The 18,303-nt window shown below is 28.5% G+C and overlaps 3 protein-coding genes across 4 annotated transcripts; 1 reads left to right on the top strand and 2 right to left on the bottom strand.

Moving 5' to 3' along the window:
- Nucleotides 1–1,135: 1,135 nt before the first annotated feature.
- On the top strand, nucleotides 1,136–2,771 carry LOC112789393 (acyl-CoA--sterol O-acyltransferase 1-like). Its single transcript, XM_025831262.3, has one exon. The coding sequence runs from the start codon at nucleotides 1,449–1,451 to the stop codon at nucleotides 2,610–2,612; it is 1,164 nt and encodes a 387-aa protein (XP_025687047.1). The 5' UTR covers nucleotides 1,136–1,448; the 3' UTR covers nucleotides 2,613–2,771.
- A 71-nt stretch (nucleotides 2,772–2,842) lies between these two features.
- On the bottom strand, nucleotides 2,843–4,969 carry LOC112789395 (structure-specific endonuclease subunit slx1). Its single transcript, XM_025831263.3, has 3 exons — nucleotides 4,679–4,969; nucleotides 4,025–4,131; nucleotides 2,843–3,325 (listed from the first exon to the last, which is right to left on the bottom strand). Exons 1-3 carry the CDS (start codon nucleotides 4,882–4,884, stop codon nucleotides 3,132–3,134), a joined length of 507 nt encoding a protein of 168 aa, XP_025687048.1. The 5' UTR covers nucleotides 4,885–4,969; the 3' UTR covers nucleotides 2,843–3,131.
- A 491-nt stretch (nucleotides 4,970–5,460) lies between these two features.
- On the bottom strand, nucleotides 5,461–8,575 carry LOC112789392 (pheophytinase, chloroplastic). Of its 2 annotated transcripts, none has more exons than XM_025831261.3 (6): nucleotides 8,348–8,575; nucleotides 7,380–8,114; nucleotides 7,062–7,288; nucleotides 6,792–6,983; nucleotides 6,517–6,673; nucleotides 5,461–5,872 (listed from the first exon to the last, which is right to left on the bottom strand). In XM_025831261.3, the coding sequence occupies exons 2-6, from the start codon at nucleotides 8,091–8,093 to the stop codon at nucleotides 5,615–5,617; spliced, it is 1,548 nt and encodes a 515-aa protein (XP_025687046.1). In that variant the 5' UTR covers nucleotides 8,094–8,114; nucleotides 8,348–8,575; the 3' UTR covers nucleotides 5,461–5,614. The 2 variants fall into 2 exon arrangements, with proteins under 2 accessions (XP_025687046.1, XP_025687045.1); XM_025831260.2 differs by having other exon boundaries at nucleotides 7,380–8,109.
- Nucleotides 8,576–18,303: the final 9,728 nt, after the last annotated feature.

The raw sequence follows: 18,303 nt of genomic DNA, 5'->3' as shown, positions 1-18,303 counted from the left end.
TTCTGTCTTTAATTTGCAGCAGAGAAAAATAACCTCTATTTTCTTCTTCCTACCTGAATTGTGATTGCTTCTTTAAAGTAGCTTCAACAAACTATTATCTGTGCACAAGAATGATTAATTTGTTTTACCTTTTTTTCTAAAACTTAGTCTCCAATCTTTTATTTTTTTTCTCCTTTTCCTCTTTTGGTGCTTAATCGAAAAGTGAAGCACTTCTTCACATAAGTTTGAACTAATTCTAAACTTATTTATTTGCTTGTGAAGTTTAACAATGTTGAATATAGTGCAAACTCCAATCTATTTGCCCAAAAACTAGCAGCATTAGGTCTTTTTTCATTCTCTTTGATGGGCCAAGAAAATAAGCACCTAATTACTTTGCTTAGGTCTAAAGTTTAGTCCAATATTTTAATAGATTAATACTTATTATGACTTACATAATAAAACATATTTTAAATAATTTTGGATATTTAACCCAACTAAATATAATATGTTTGTCTAGAATTGGAGATTGTCCAGTCCGCTTAACCAATAATATATATATATATATATGTCAAAACAAAAAATATGATTATTATTTTTTAAACTCAACACACTGATACAATTTTAAAGTATAATAATAATGGTAAAAATGTTATATAATCTAAATGTTAAAGGAGGCAACATAGAATTTTACTACCAACTTAAGGGTAATGTCCCATAGTCACGTAAACTTCCAATGTAATGATAATTGTCAATTCTTCATGTGAATATAGCATTAAATAAATCGGTGTTACCCTACCCGTTACGTATTGTTTCGATGTTTCTACTTAAAAGGAAAATTCTTGGCGCTATAAAAGGGGTGGGGACCTTGCATAACGCATCCTTTAAAACTTTAAAGTAGGTCTATGGGATTCTACGGCTACTTGCCCCCTTTTTTTACTCTAGTATTGCATATTTGCATATCACCAATTCACCTACTAAGCTTCAACAAAATAAAAATGAACCGTGATACAAGAAATGAACACACCCCCATTGTGTAACAATCTAACGGTTTTTTCATATTGGAAAGTTGTTTGAGTTTTTAATTACCAGTCCAAAATTCTAACAATCCACACTTTCTGGTCAGCGCACAGACAGATTTTTTGGTTTGCATGTGTTACTCACGGGATAATATAATATTATCCACATCAATCTCAGCATAAATCTTCTGCAAAGATAATGAAAAATTAAACTAGGTTATTATGTAAACCACCGCCACAAAATGCAACTCCAAGTCATAGGTTCTTAATTTATTATTAAATTCCCCCAAACACATGGCAATATCATATTCATATGTCAATGCTACCTTATTTTGTGTGTGGCTTTCTCGAAGTCCACCTTTGATTTTGAGGTATAATTCCAAAGTCTCATTAATTGTCGAGTCTTAACCAATCTTTAAGGATTGTTCTCACGAATTAGATTCTTAAGCAGTTATGGAGGGTGATATTATCATGGTCATCAAGGTGAACATTTCAGTTGTGATATCTTTATGCTATTGTTATTGGATTGGTAGATCAATCTCTGCAGGAACAAGAAGACTTCTCTTTTTAGCTCCTATCATATGCTTCTTCCTCTTCATCCCTTTCAACTTCTCAAGTGTGCACTTGAGAGGCAACACTGGATTCTTCTTTGCATGGCTTGGAACCTTCAAACTCATTCTCTTTGCCTTCAACAAAGGTCCCTTGTCCTCTGATCCATCAATTTCTTTAGGATGTTTTGTAGCTTCTGCTTCCCTTCCTATCAAGATCCAACAGAATCAACCACACATCAGATCTAAAACCTCTCAAGATGGCAAAACCCCACCACCTCCAGATCCATCAAAGCATTCCAAAAGTTCACATTTTGTAACCAATCCATCTTCAGAAACGCCAAAAACCAATGGCCAGAGCAAAGAAAAGACATCTCCTACCAACCCCAGCAAAGGTCACACGCCACTTTTACCATATGCAATAAAGGCCATTCTTTTGGCTTCTTTGGTGAAACTGTATGATTACAGTCATCAGATCCACCCAAAAGTCATTTTTGGCATGTACTGTTTCCATATTTACTTCATGTTAGAGCTTCTGTTAGCTACTTTTGCTGCACTGGCTAGAACCATGGGGATGGAGCTGGAGCCACAATTCAATAATCCACTACTCTCCACTTCACTCCAGGACTTCTGGGGCAGAAGGTGGAACCTCATGGTCACCAGCATTTTACGCCCGGCAGTTTACCAGCCATCACTGAAAGCCGCAATGAATGTGGTTGGTCCCAGCTGGGCTCCATTGCCAGCAGTTTTTGCAACTTTTGTGGTATCAGGGATAATGCATGAGCTGATATTATACTATATGGGGAGGATGCCACCCACCTTGAGGATGATGGAGTTCTTTGTCCTTCATGGATTGTGTTTGATGGTGGAGATTGTGTTAAAGAAGACACTTGGATCCACGCGGCGGTTGCCGAGATTGGTATCCGGACTGTTGACCTTTGGATTTGTTGCTGCCACCAGCTTTTGGTTGTTCCTGCCTGAGTTCGTCCGCTGTCGCATTGATGTCATGGCGTTTGAGGATTATGCTGCCTTGGGAGCATTTGTCAAGAATCTCAGTGCTGCATTCTGAGTTCTCTTTGATGATTTGAGCATTGTTGGAACCTCAGAACAAAAAGGAGTTTTTATAGTTCTCCCCCAACTAAATGACAAAGTATTTCATGTTGTTGCTAACACCATGAACGAGAATAGTGTATCATTTTGAATTGAATTAAAAATTTTACATGCTCCATATGATTCTGTTTTTATATTTGGCATATGAATCAATCTATAAATTGGAGTTTTGATTAAAACTAATGAAAATTGAAGGGAAAAGTTCAAATGTATTTGACAAATATCATACTTTGATTACACGTATGAATTTAATATTTGCTATAAGAGGATAAGCTTCCTCAAGATAATACATTATGTATGAATTTAATATTTGCTATAAGAGGATAAGCTTCCTCAAGATAATACATTATGGATAACTTCTGCTACAACAATGAATCAATGCCTATGGTACAGTTGATATTAAATATTTGGCCTATGTTTTGCCATTTTTTCAATTTTTTGTTATTAATTCATTAAAGTACATAGAATGGAGGTCGAATCACGATGGATCTAAATGCCAGTTAATTTCTAAGTGAGAGCAGTCAAGTGAGCTTTTCACTCTATTTAAAGCTGCTTGCCTGTGTTGCAGCAACGGACGTGAGGGATCTTCAATCTGTTTGGAGCTGCTGCCACCTTTACTTTTGCGGGGAGATTTCCTTGAGAAATCTTTCCATTTTGATTCAAACACACAAGCTACAATGATGAAGGAACACAGTACAAAATACATTAACTGCAAAGACATGAGAAACTACCAATGCTGCAAATCTTTGCAGCTTAAACATAACAAGATGAGACAATTATCTTCCTCAACACTGGTCTAAGAAAAAGAGAAAATCAAGTCACAGAATAACACTAAAGTGCAGATATCATTTTCATCTTATTTGCCAGATCTTAGCTAGAACCAATTACTTCAACAACAACGAAAACAACAAAGCATGATCCTGCCGACTAGGATAAGTTGGCTACATGGATCAAACGATGGCATTGCACCTTGTCTTGGATCATGTTTGTAGTATCCCATTTATGCTCAAATCTCCTTTTAATTTTTTTTTTTTATCTAGGATAGATTACTACAGCTGGGAAAACATCCCCTTTAACAATAAAAACACATTATTTGTATTTGTCAAAATCATTGCATCAAACCACCATATCACATTACACCATTGTAAGAACAGATGAGCAAATTTTGACTGATTTGCTCACTCTTTACAGTTTCTTCTCTCTAAAAGCCAATAGTGGCAGAAACTTGCAACATCTTTCAACAATTTATCAATTAGCTTAGTCCGGAAATGTGTTGGGCTTAAAGTTATAACCATGAAAAAACAATCATGCAGTGTCTTGGCAACTGGTATAAAAAAAAGCACATGAAAAGTACAAATGTATATAATATACCTTCGCTCCGGTCTGCAAAACCACAAATGAGGCATGCACAAATCCATGGCCTTCCAGCACGGGATGCTTTTGCACCACCCTTAAGCTTGCCGTTATGCTGCTTCAATCTACACCAATTAAGATAAGCACAAATTAAATATCTACTCCCTCAACTCCATGGCAAGTTGCAGACAACAGCATTACAAAATAAAGGGCAATAACAGAAACAACTTCATGAAAAGAACAAAATTTAAATCAAAATGCAAAAGCAAGTCAATGGCAAATAGGAAAGTAACAATTTATGCAGCTTTAGTCTGACTGAAAATTAAGTATTCTAAACCAAAGCATAGTACTTTTACCATACCAATATCATAAAAATCTGAATTCATTGTATACAATACAGAGAGGCATTGAAATTTTCATAGCATAATACAAGTTTACAACATGAGTATATTGAGTTTCCTTGATATCAAATCTAACCCCAGGCTCCAACACTAATCTCTGTTACATAGCATGATCAATTTCAAAAATACAAGTATGATTGAGGGATAAAAATTATAAAAAGCAAAACTTTGAGGTCCCAGGTGAACGGATCAGAATCCAATTACAAGTAAATAGAATTTGGGAGCTACATCTATAACGATGCAGCTCAGTAGAAGGTGAAATTGGAGTTACCGGCGAGGGAAATTGGTTGTGACCCCAACGTAGGTTTTGATTGGGTGGTTGGTGGAGAGGATCAGATAAACGCACCAAGACTCCGATTTTGGTTCGGAATTGAAATTCAGGTGCGATGTGGAAGCAGTAGGTGATGAGGATTTGGATAAATTAGGGTTTAGATTTGGGCGTTTGATCGAGCGAAACGCCCCCGATATCGTTCTCATTCTCTACTCTCCATTACATTGCGTATCCTTCATAGTAGTTCTTTGATGCTTTTTCTCCCAACCGTTGAAGACAACTACTTCCAACTTTTTAAATAGAAACCTTTAAAGTGGATTCTCATTTTTTTATTTGAATAAATTCTCATTTTTCCGGGGAGAAAATTATATTTTAATCCAGTAATTTATTTTGATAAAATAATTACTTTCTTTTTATAAAATAGCAAATAATTTATGTATTTAATCTAATTTTTTTAGAATATTTAAAAATACATATAAAAGAAAAAACACTTGGCATAAAATTATCAAGAGCTATTTTTTAAGAGATTTAAGAAAAATCCAAATTTGATATTTAAAATGTTTTTAAATCATTTTATCAAATTAAAATTATTTTTTGAGCCAGTTTATCAAATTAAAACAATTTCTTATATTAGAAATTATTTTAATATAAATTGATAGACGTTCTCCAATAAAGGATTCCATTTTTAATGTTTTAAACCATATACTAATTACTAGCAAATTAATGTCGTGCGCATTGTTGTTGCTTCATAGTTCTACGATTATGTATGAACACGTAAACCATTTTAGACTAAATCACTCTAATCACTATAGTGTGCTATGCCATACAATAGCAAACTGATTCTACAATAAGTGAATGGCAGTTGATTCATTTTCTTTATACACAAAATATACAATTTTTTTCTTATCTTATCAAGAGGGCATAATTGATCATACATCATTGTTGTGACTTGGCTGCCAAATTCCTTAACTTGGAGCCTGAATTGATGTAAGATATTAGCCTGTCCCACAAGGAAACTGTGGACCCAAAATATCTTACCATCACTGATTTTTTTGAACCTTCTCTAATGTATTCCAATTCCCTAGCAATGGCATTAGTATGTTTCTTGCTGTCTAGCTCATCAAGCAGTGGCAATGAGAGAGAGCCACTGGACTCAAGGTGTCTGATCCAACCCCTTAGTAAGAAATTTATCACCTGCACACAATGATATGATCTGAATGACCAATGCTACAATAATAATCTTGGACAAAAATTTTCAGAATCAACTCAAGTAGTATAACACTAACTCAGTCGAATAATCAAACTTTTTATGGCAGAATAATCGAATAAACAAACTTCTCATAGAGGAATAATCAAAAGTTTTTATAGGGTAAGACACCGAGCCGCGCAAAAAGCGAGTCGAGAAGCCTCACCTACTCATAGGTTGGTGTAGGGGTCAACTTAACAATATAATAGGGCAAAACATTGTAGGTACATTTACATGTCCCCAACTATTTAAACATGGATCCATCTTTGGTTGGTGTAACTGACTGAATTCATGTTGAAAGTGTCAATAAACATGAGACATTTTTGTGAAAGCAAAATTCTAGCAATGCTTTTTACTCTCTTAACCTCTCTTTTATTTTAATCTATTTGTGTATGTCAAGCATTTGCCATGAAGGGGAGCGTTGGAGAAGGGTTGAGTTGTCTCTCTGTGACCTCAAAGCTACGGATTCAAGCCGTGGAATCTAATTATTAGGTTAGACGGTTTACATTACACCCTTGGGGATGCACTTTTAAGCATTTGCCATAACAGTCACATGGAACTAGAAAATGAGGAAGGGATGCTAGTTGCATACCTCAGGTACTTCATCATGAGGGCAGTGACCGGCGGGGCTGATCTGATAGTATGGAGCTTCAGGCACTTGTTTCTTCACTTGCACTCCCCATATTGGCTTCACCCATGGATCTTCTTTCCCATACATCAGGCATATCGGCACATCGTTTTCTCTACATCTACATTGCAAACAACACTCAAAATCCTCAAGGTTTGAACCATAAATCATAAATGCATATCCATAGCCACAGCAGTATTCAAATTCTTAATGCTATAATTGTTTTAGTATTCTGCTACCTAGATAAAGCTTCAGCAAAAGATATTTCAGCCTGAGGAGCAAACATGATTGAAGCAAACGATGCTGCGGCAGCAGGGTGCCTTGTGGTTTCAATTATGCGCGAAAACACATTATCTACATTTGTCGAATGATCTGCATAAACCTGATTAAGCACCTGAGCAATGCTTGCAGGGTCACTAATTTTCTCCCACCTAAAGGTCAAAACAGAACGTTTTATAAGAAACATGCCTTTTCAAAGAGACAAATGAATAACATTGAATAAAACTTACACCAATTCTGTGAACCTCCTTATACTAGAAGGTAAAGGAAATGTTCCTGCCCATGGAAACAATTTCGCTATCCGTGGATTCTTGATTGGATTAGGAAGAAACCCCCAAAAAGGTGTTGCATTAAGCAATGTGACACCCTTCACCAAATGAGGGTTTCGTGCTGCGAAATACAATGCAACATATCCTCCTAGTGAGTTCCCCACAATATAAACAGGCTCCCGGATCACCTGCCGAAAACCGAAAACACAGTCATTCCACTAAGAATCAATAAATTTTCAAAGTAAGTTGTTGCAACCAATCTAAGACAATGTCATTTACCTCTTCAATGAAGTATCTAACTTGATCTTGCCACAAATCAGCAGAGTAAACAAGCTTAGTTGCCCAAGGTTCAGCTTCTTCTCCAAAACCCCATGAAGAAGTACTATCCCTATCCATATCCCTTTCACCTTCCTTAATCTTAGGGGCAGGGTCTTCAAAAGCAAGGGACATTCCTTGGCCTAGAAAATCCAATGCCCACACTTTATTATCACGCCCCAAATCCTTAAGCTGTTTCTCATAATGGAAAGAACCAACACCAAAACCAGGAAGAAAAAGAACATTTGGTGAACCAATGTTTTCACAACCAGCTTTCTCATAGTGTACATTAAGTTTAGGTTTCCATTGCCAGAAACAACTACTTATAGGAGCACCAAATTCACCATTTGAACCATCTGGTAACCCTGGAACAAGAATCTTAGAAGCAGCATGTTCATCAATCCCTGCAATTTCATCTTCACTACCAATCACATAGCCATCAGAAGTTCCACTATAAACCCTGAAACTCTTCAATCTTCTGGACTCTTCTGGAACACTTAGTGACCTATCATGAAATCTCATGGAATCAATTCTGGGTACGGTGTTGGAACAAGAAATTCCATGATTTACAAAGCTTGGAAACCTTGATTGGCGTGAATTGAAGTTCTTTTCAACCAATTTCCACTTTGTCTGCACCACTTGGCAGCATGGTGTGGAACCATAACAGAGAACTTCCATACCCAAAAACTCAAATCTGCACTAACAAGCCATAGCAAGTGAACTCAGTAGAAATTCATCAAAAACTTTTGTGATCATCATATAAAGATTTTGTGATCATCATATAAAGATTTCAACTTTAACTGCATACATATTTAATTTAACTTAATTATAATTCTAGTGAAAGAGACTATCTCAGCTGCTATTAAAAGCTTTAAATAGTAGAAAATTGAAAACGAAAAACAATAAATTAGTAGCAGTAGTAGTAGTTGTACCTTTTAATTTAATGAAGAAGGTAGCATGAGAATCTTCTTCTCGTTCCGGAAAAACTGGGAAAGTTCAGTGAGGTATTTTAATTAGAAAGATTCAGTTGAGTCAATGAGTTTATTTATTCGTTGCTTGCAAGGCTCTTCTTCTTTTACAAGCCAATAAAAAAAGAAAAAGAAAAAGAAAAAGAAAATAGAGAATGGAGAAGGGTCCGAAAATTGGGAAAGATGCAAGACATAGAGAAAGACAAGATGACACCTAATGAAACACGTGTTCGACATCCACCACCATCACCGAGGGACCGAATCTACCTACTTCTTTATCTCACACTTTTAACACGTGCCAACTTATATTTTTTCTCCTTTTTTTTTCTTTTATATATTTACTTAAATGCTAACAAATTTTAGATTTACACTAAAATTAATCATCAAAATTAACTAATAATACGAAAAATTTATTTAAGTATCACTAAATTATAAAAAAATACTTTTTATTTTTTATTAAATTTAACAAAATTTTAATAATAAAAATAAAATAAAAACTACCATTTATATTTTTTAAAAGATTTTTTGTATTTGAAAAATTATGTTTTTAATATTATAAATAAAAAAAATATCTTTTTATTATTTCACTCAAATATAATTATTAAACAAAATATCTAAATGTAAAATTATTTTTATTTTTTTAAATTTTAAAAAAATAATTTAAAAGATTTTTTGTTAAAATTTATCTAAATAAATTTAAATTTATATTAAAATATAAAATATTTATTAAAAATAAATTAAATAATATATATATATAAATATATAATGACTAATTTTAATAAATAATTTTAATATATAAATAATATTCTTAAAAAATTAAATATTGATTTTAATTCACTTTAAATATGTGGGAGAAATATGAGAAGTTTTTTTTATTTTTTATTGGTGTATATTTTTGTGCTTACAAAATTTTATTCCGACTTATTTAAAAGTAGAGATAGAGTGAAGTGGAATCTACTTTTTTATTTTTTAATCTTATGAGTAAATATTAGAATCCTTTTTTATTTATTTTTTCGGTGAGAAGTTTATTTATTTATTTATTTCATTTTGAAATCTGCCGTGAAAATTATTTACAGCATGCGAAGCGAAAAGCACATCAACTCTTTTTTTTTTGTCTTAAAAACAGATCAACTTAAATATATGATAGAGTGACGTTGGGCTTTTTTTATCCAGCGAAAAAGAAAAGACTCATATTAGTGTAGTTCTTCTAAATCTCATTATTTTTAGTGCATTACACCTAAATGAACTCTATTTTAAAATTAATTTATATGAAATTTGTTGGTCAAATTAATACCCAATTTTAAATTGGTTAAATTAACGATGTTAGTGAAATATTGACTTGTAAACATATGATGAGAAATATGTTTTCTATCTAATTAAATTGGTTTTCAAGATTTATATAATAATCAAATTGATTATTTAATTTTTAAAATTTATTTAGTCTTTTAGTCTTAAACCGTAAATTTTTTTTTTTTTTGTAATGAGCCAGTTAACCATGTTAACAAAAGCTAATATAAACGTTAAAAAATTATTAGCAAAATCTTTCTAATTATTATTAGGAAAAGTATAGGGGTCAGTAAATTTTGTGTTTTCTAAACAATATTTAACCATCAAAACAAAAGTGAATGATATTTTACTATTAGATATAATCTCATACCATTAAAAATACTATTGATGACCAATTGATGGTTACAAAACATCAAAATTACTGGTCCCTAACATTCTTCTTATTATTTATTTATTTATACTTTTTAACTATTATAATTTTGATCTTTGATTGAAGAATAAATATCTATTTTAAATTAATGATTAATTTAAACATTGATAAAATTGACTACGAATAATTTAAATAAATTTTATATCTATTAATATTCAATTTTATTAGACATTTTTAACTAATCGTTAATTTAAATAGATGCTGTTAGCCTCTTAAATATTGATAATTGGTCATAAATGTCTAATAAAACTAAACATGGATGGATATAAAATTTATTTAAATTATTTACAATTAATTGTGGACATCTAAATTATTTATAGTTAGAAATGAGTATTTAACTATTTATTCAAAAATCTTTTCCGATCCCGTCGATACAAAGTTAAGTAGCATAAAATACTTGTAAGCATGTGGAAAAAGGGAGGAGCATATAGCATTAAATTAATCTTGGTCCCCATAACCCAATCACGTGGCATGAATTAGAATTATGGATAACCCCATGAAGGATGATAAGGCCACCCCAATTTTTATTATAACTTCCTCTTGTCACTTGCCAGTTTTCATATGCTCCTCATTAACTCACTAACTATGCTCTCTAGTGATGATGATCATACCCTTTTGCTGAAGTTTCTTCAGTTAAAAGAAAATGCATGGGTTACTGTTAACCTATATCTTTTAGTCTTTTCAAGATTTACACCAATAATTCTTTTTTTTGTCATTAAATTTTTTAAAAATACAACTTATTCTTTAAAATTTAATCTTTAATCAGTCTTTAAATTTAATAATATATTATTTTAATTCTTTGGTGAAGGATTGAGTTGATAGACTCAGAAATGCTGCTTATGATGCTGATCATATCTTGGATGAGATTGCCACCAAAGCCTTACTAGACAAGATGGATTCTGGTTTTCACACCACCTTGGATCAGGTAATAGATTATGCTGCTTCTCTCAATCCTTTTGCTGAAAGAGTTAATCGAAAGTTGAGAGTATTGCTGAGAGGTTGAAGTCTATAATAGAGCATAAAGATCTTCTTGGTCTTAAAGGAAGGTGGTGTAGGTACTAGATCACTTTCATTAGTTTCTGCTACGACTTCTTTGGTGGATGAAACTAGAGTTTATGGTAGGAACGATGATAAGGAGAAGATTATTGATTTTCTTCTTTGGGAGAATCGAATGGAGAAGGGGTGCCTGTGGCTGCAACTGTTGGGATGGGAGGGGTAGGAAAGATCACTCTTGCTCAGGTTTTATACAATAACATAAAGGATGAGGAACCATTTTCAGTTAAGATCATGGGCCTCTGTTTCGGAGACATCTGATTGTGTCTAAAATAACCAAAAAAGTTTTTCATTCTTTGACTTTGTCTCATTCAAACATCATAGACTTGAATGTACTCCAAATCAAGCTCAAAAAAAATTATCAGGACAAAAGTTTCTACTTGTTTTGGATGGGTTTTGGAATGAAAATTTTTTGATTGGAACATCTTCCAAATGTCCTTTTTTATTAGGAAGCTGGAGAAGCAGAATTATTGTCACACAACGCAGTCAAACACGTGCAATGACAATTGGTGCTGAGTTAACTCATTCTCCTTCGCTTATATCGCGTGATGATGCTTGGAAGTCATTCTCAACTCATGCTTTCAAGTGTGCGAACCCAGAGGAGAGTCCTGTATTAACAGAAAATGGTAAAAAAATATTATATTAACGAATAATTTAGATATACATAGAAATATTATATTAATAATATTTTTATAATTTAAATATAAATACAATACTCTAAAAGTATTTTTATGTATAATTTTATTAAGATAGAAAATTAAGTATTCTAATATGTTAGAATTATAAATTATATTTTTTAAGATAAAAAATATTTATATAGTTTCATATAAAAAATTATATATATATTTATGACTAATAAAAAAATAGATTAAATTTTCTACATATTGAAAAAATTCAACGGCCTCCTTCTAGCTGTAAATGTATTGGGGAGTCTTCTGCGTTTCTAAAGATGATACAGAGTAACAAGAAAGAATATCCAATAGTCAGATATGGGAGTTTCCAAATGCTAGAAGTAGCATACTTCCTGTTTTAAAATTGAGTTATAGTCATCTTCGGGCGCAGTTGAAGCGATGCTTTACTTACTGCTCCATCTTCTCCAAAGGCTATGAAATCAAAAAATGGAACTTGATTTATTTACGAGTGAATTAAATTTGGTATGTACTCTCTTCATTATTAATTTTTAAATTTAAATTATATATATTTTAAATTTTATTTATTATATGAGAGTAAATAAAAATTATATATATTAATTGAGATATAATTTTTAACTAACAAAATTTTTAAATTTTTTATGTATTCTCTTAAATATTAAATTTTAAATTTAAATTATATATATTAATACTAAAAAAGTACATTAAAAATTTAAAAATTTAAAGTATTATTTGAATTAATTTAATGTAAATTCTAGTAAAAAATTATTGGCAGATAGAGGTCAGTAAATAGAAGAAGCAATGTGTTAACAGTGGATAGTAGAAAAAGAAGCAACCGTATTAATAGTGGACAGGGGAGTTCAAATTCAAATCGATCTAAATTAAAATTAAAAACTGATCAAAACCGCACTAATTCGGATTTGATTGGATTCTATTTTTTTGCAAATCATTAGATCAGATTGGATTTTGGATCTACTTTTTATAACCGATCTAATCTAATCCAAACCGCACAATGTATTATAATATTATTATTTTTTATTATGTTTATAATTATGCTTATAATATGTTCAATTTTTTATATATTTTTATATTATTCATTTATTAGAGTAAAGTATTGTTTTTATCCCCAACGTTTGGGATAAATCTCAAAATTGTCCCTAACATTTCAATCGTCCTATTTATGTCCCTAACATTTTAAAATTGACTCAATGTTGTCCTGCCGTTAGGGATCCGTTAATAAACGGCGGGACAAAATTGAGACGATTTTGAAACGTTAGGAACGTAAATAGGAATAAAACGTTAGGGACAAAAACGATACATAGAAATAAATTTCAATTTTATTCTTCAATAATATCAATTTTTTATTATACATAGTATTCAATTATTTTTAATCATTTACACTTAATCACCTTATTTTCATTCTAAATAAATTATTTTTTTTATAATTTTACGCTTAAAGTAATATAATTTTTTTTATAAATAAATAAATTTTATACTTTCATTCTAAATAAATAATGTAATTTTACTTTCATTACTTAATCACATTACTTATATTTTTTTATAGTTTTACATTTTCATTCTAATCACATTACATTATTTATTTAGAATAAAAGTGTAAAATTTATTTATTTATCAAAAATAGATTACTTTAAGTGTAAAATTAAAAAAATAAATTTATTTAGAATGAAAATAAGGTGATTAAGTGTAAATATGATTAAAAATAATTGAATACTATGTACAGTAACAAATTGATATTATTGAAGAATAAAATTAAAATTTATTTCTATGTATCGTTTTTGTCCGCAATGTTTTAGTCCTATTTACGTCCCTAACGTTTCAAAATCGTCTCAATTTTGTCCCGCCGTTAATTTTATTAACGGATCCCTAACGGCAGGACAACATTGAGTCAATTTTAAAACGTTAGGGACGTAAATAGGACGATTAAAACGTTAGGGACAATTTTAAGATTTATCCCAAACGTTGGGGACAAAAACAATACTTTACTCCATGTATTATTATTATTTAATAAATATTTTATGTTCATAATGTTGTTTATTTATTTATTTTAACTAACCTATAATTTTATTTCTATTGTTATGTTATTGTTGACTTTTTAAAATATTGTTGAAACTTGTTATGTTATTAATGAAATTTTAAAATTTTATGTTGAGATTTGTTATATGTATTTAATTTTTTTAATTTATAAAACCGCAAATCCAATATAATCCAAACCGTTTGAAATTAGATCGGATCGGATCAGATTTTCTTTTAAAAAACATAAAATCTAAACCGCATCGCAAATAAAATTAGTGTTCAGATCGGATGAATTTTTTACTCAAAACCGATCCAAACCGCACCGCGAACACCCTAATAGTAGACCGTCCATCTTTTCTATTATTTGAAATGGATGGTTTATCTTCCCTATTATTTAAAGACTTCCATTTTTCTATTATTTGAAACGTTTCATTTGAAAATTTGGTCCAATTTAAATTATTAATATTGTTTATTATTTTTAAAAATTATATTTAATTATTTATAAATACATATATCTCGTTTACACAATAAACAAGATAAATAAATACAATGTAAATTGATAAATATGCTACAAATTATTTATTTAAAAAAATAATCCAACAAATTTTAGGTTTATAATAAAATTAATCAACAAATCAACTAGTAATACCAAGAATTTATTCAAGTATCACTAATATATAAAAAATATTTTTATTTTTTAATATATTTAACAAAATTTTAATAATAAAAATAAAATAAAAACTATAATTTATATTTTTTTAAAAGATTTTTTGTATTTAAAAAATAAAAATATCTTTAACATTATAAGTAAACAAATATTTTTTTATTATCATACTCAAATATAATTGTTAAATAAAAAGACACTTTTACATAAAATATCTAAACATAAAATTATTTTTAATTTTTTAAATCTTAAAAAAATCACTTAAAATATTTTTTGTTATAATGTATTCAAACAAATTTAAAATATATATTAAAATATAAAATATATATTAAAAATAAGTTAAATAATATATGTATATAAATACATAATAATTAATTTTAATATATAAATAATATTTTTAAAAAAATTAAATATCAATTTTAATTAACTTAAATATGTCGGAGAAATATAAGAAGTTCTTTTTATTGGTGAATTTTTTCGTGTTTTCAAAATTTTGTTCGAACTTATTTAAAAGTAGAAATAGAATGAAGTAAAATCTACTTTATTTTTTAATCTTACGAGTAAATATTAGATATTTTTTTATTTATTTTTTGGGTGAGAAGTTAATTTATTTATTTATTTTTATTTTAAAATCTGCCAGTGAAAATTATTTTCAGCACGGAAAAGCAGATCAAATTTTTTTTTGGGTCTTAAAAGTATATCAACTTTTTTTTTTTTGGTTTGGTGGATTAAACAGTTTTTGATTCTAAGTATTATCTATGCATTATACATTTACACATTGTATGAGTATATTTTTTTTCCGGTAAAATTTGAATAAATTATGTTATGTGTATATTAAAATTAATCACTAAAATTATTAGTATAAAATATATATTAAAATATAAATATATATATATAATTTATTTATACATAAATATATTGATGATTAATTTTAGTGACTAATATTAATATATAAATATATTTTTAATCTTAAATTCGAATGTAATTATTAAAGAGACATATGATATGTCATCCAACCAAGTCTCCATCAACTCAAATATATGATAGAGTGACGTTGGGCTTTTTTTTATCCAGCGAATAACAAAAGACTCGTATTAGTGTAGATATTTTAAGGTCTAGTTTGGGTATGTAAATAATTTAATTAAACTTCTTTTAAAAAAATAATTTAAATAATAAATGATTATATTAAAAATAATTTATAAATAAATTATTTTTTATTTAAATTTTTTATTTTAAAAGTGTTTATTTTATAAAAATATGATAAAAAATAGTAGTATTATAAAAGAAGTTATTTTTTTACTTTTTTTATAAACTTCTAAATATTTTCTTAAAAAATTGTAATTTAATTTTAAAAATTATATCAGATATTAATATTTAATACTACTATTTTTTATAAGTCAAAAACTAAAAAAAATTACTTTTAAAACTTTCCAAACGAACCTAAATTTTATTATTTTTAGTGCATTATACCTAAATGAATTCTATTTTAAAATTAATTTCGATGAAATTTGATGGTCAAATTAATACCCAATTTTAAATTGGTTAAATTAATGATGTTAGTGAAATGTTGACTTGTAAAATTATGATGAGAAATATGTTTTCTAACTAATTAAATTGGTTTTCAATATTTATATAATAATCAATTTGATCATTTAATTTTAAAATTTATTTAGTCTTTTAGTCTTAAACCGTATATTAAGTTATTTTTTTTTGTAATGAGCCACTTAACCATTTTAACAAAAGAAGCTAATATAAACGTTAAAAAAAATTATTAGCAAAATCTTTCTAATAATTATTATTATTTATTTATACTTTTTAACTATTATAATTTTGATTTTGATTGAAGAATAAATATCTATTTTCAATTATGAATAATTTAAACATTGATAAAATTAACCACAAATAATTTAAATAAATTTTATATTTATGAATATTATTCAGTTTTATTAGACATTTTTAACCAATTGTTAATTTAAATAGATGTCGTTAGTCTCTTTAATATTGACAATTGGTCATAACTCATAAATGTATAATAAAACTAAACATTGATGGATATAAAATTTATTTAAATTATTTTCAATTAATTGTCGACATCTAAATTATTTATAGTTAGAAATGAATATAGCATAAAATACTTGTAAGCATGTGGAAAATCTGAAAAAAGTGAGGAGCATAGCATTAAATTAAGCTTGGTCCCCATCACCCAATAACCCAATCACGTGGCATGAATTAGGATTATGGATAACCCCATGAGGGATGATAAGGCCATCCCAATTTTTAGGGATTTGGATTCTTTAAAGTTTAAATTTCATTTTAGAGAGTAAAGTATGATTTTTCATTATTTATTTTATAAGTGGGACCAAAAATAAATATAAAAGAGAAATCATTTAAAAATAGAAGATCACACTTTATTCTCTAAAATAAAATTCAAACTTTAAAAAAGTCAAATCTAATTTTTAAAATAAAAATGTAAAACCCCTCTTCCATTCCCTACTATTTATAAAATGAATCTAGAATTCTTTAACTATTAGAAAATAACATTGTGATTTTTATTTATTTTTTCCGTGTGATTGAAAAGATTTTTTTATTAATTTTCGGATAAAAAATAATTAGAAAAGTCTAATCATCAGAAGACGCTGAAAAAGTGCATTTCAATTACACAAAAAAAATAGATAAGAATCATGTTATTATTTTCTAATAATAAAAAATATCAAATCCCTTTCATAAATGATTAGAAATAAAAGAGAAATTTTACTCCAATTTTTATTATAATTCCCTCTTGTCACTTGCCAGTTTTCATATGCTCCTCATTAACTCATTAACTCACTAACTATGCTCTCTAGTGATGATGGTCATAACCTTTTGCACAAGTTTCTTCAGTTAATAAAAGAAAATGCATGGGGTTACTGTTAACCTATATCTTTTAGTCTTTTTAAGATTTACACCAATAATTCTTTTATGTTTTTTGTCATTAATTATTTAAAAAATACTACTTATTTTTTAAAATTTAATTTTTAGTCCGTCTTTAAATTTTATAATATATTTTTTAATTCGTTAATTAATTATGTCTCTTATTTTTAAAATTTATTATTATTTAATTAATTTAAATATTCACTAGTATAATACTAATTATTCAAAAAATTAAAAAATTTATTTATTATTTATTTTTTTATTTAAAGAATAAATAAAGAATAATATTTAAAGGATACTTAGTTAAATTGAAAAATTAAATTGAAAAATTAAATTGAAATGTGATTTACATAAATGCAACTATGCAAGGCTTCCAAAAATTGTGACTATGGGATTTTCTAAATTTGATATGATATCGCAAAAAATAGTGTACTATCTTAGTTTTTAAGATTTTGGTTATGTCTTAATATTAATATTTAAATTATTTTATTTTTGTCTCAAAATTTTAATTCATTTTTTATTCTATAGTTAAAATTATTTTTTCAAAAAAATATTATTTGTTCTATTATTACCAGTTTATTTCTTCATTTGTTTATGCATATATTATTGTTTATAAAGAAACAAATTTGGCTAGTACTTCATTTATTTCAGAAAATTTATTACAATAAAATAGACCAAAATTGAGAGTGATAGGATAATTGACCAAAAATATATTATCCAACTTATTTCTATTAATATATGATGGATATTTAGGGTTGATGAGAACTAAGAAAGAGAAGGACAATAGTAACTTAACGTGAAGGTTTCCCTAACATTTTGCGTGCCAGGATTTCCGATTCGTATATATATGAATTTGTTTAAGATATTCTAATTCTAAATATTGCAACTTGCA

Source organism: Arachis hypogaea, chromosome 3, assembly GCF_003086295.3.
Source record: "Arachis hypogaea cultivar Tifrunner chromosome 3, arahy.Tifrunner.gnm2.J5K5, whole genome shotgun sequence".
In the NCBI taxonomy this organism is placed as follows: Eukaryota; Viridiplantae; Streptophyta; class Magnoliopsida; order Fabales; family Fabaceae; genus Arachis; species Arachis hypogaea.
The sequence above is the reverse complement of the archived record's forward strand: the minus strand, read 5'-3'. Positions and strand labels throughout refer to the sequence as shown.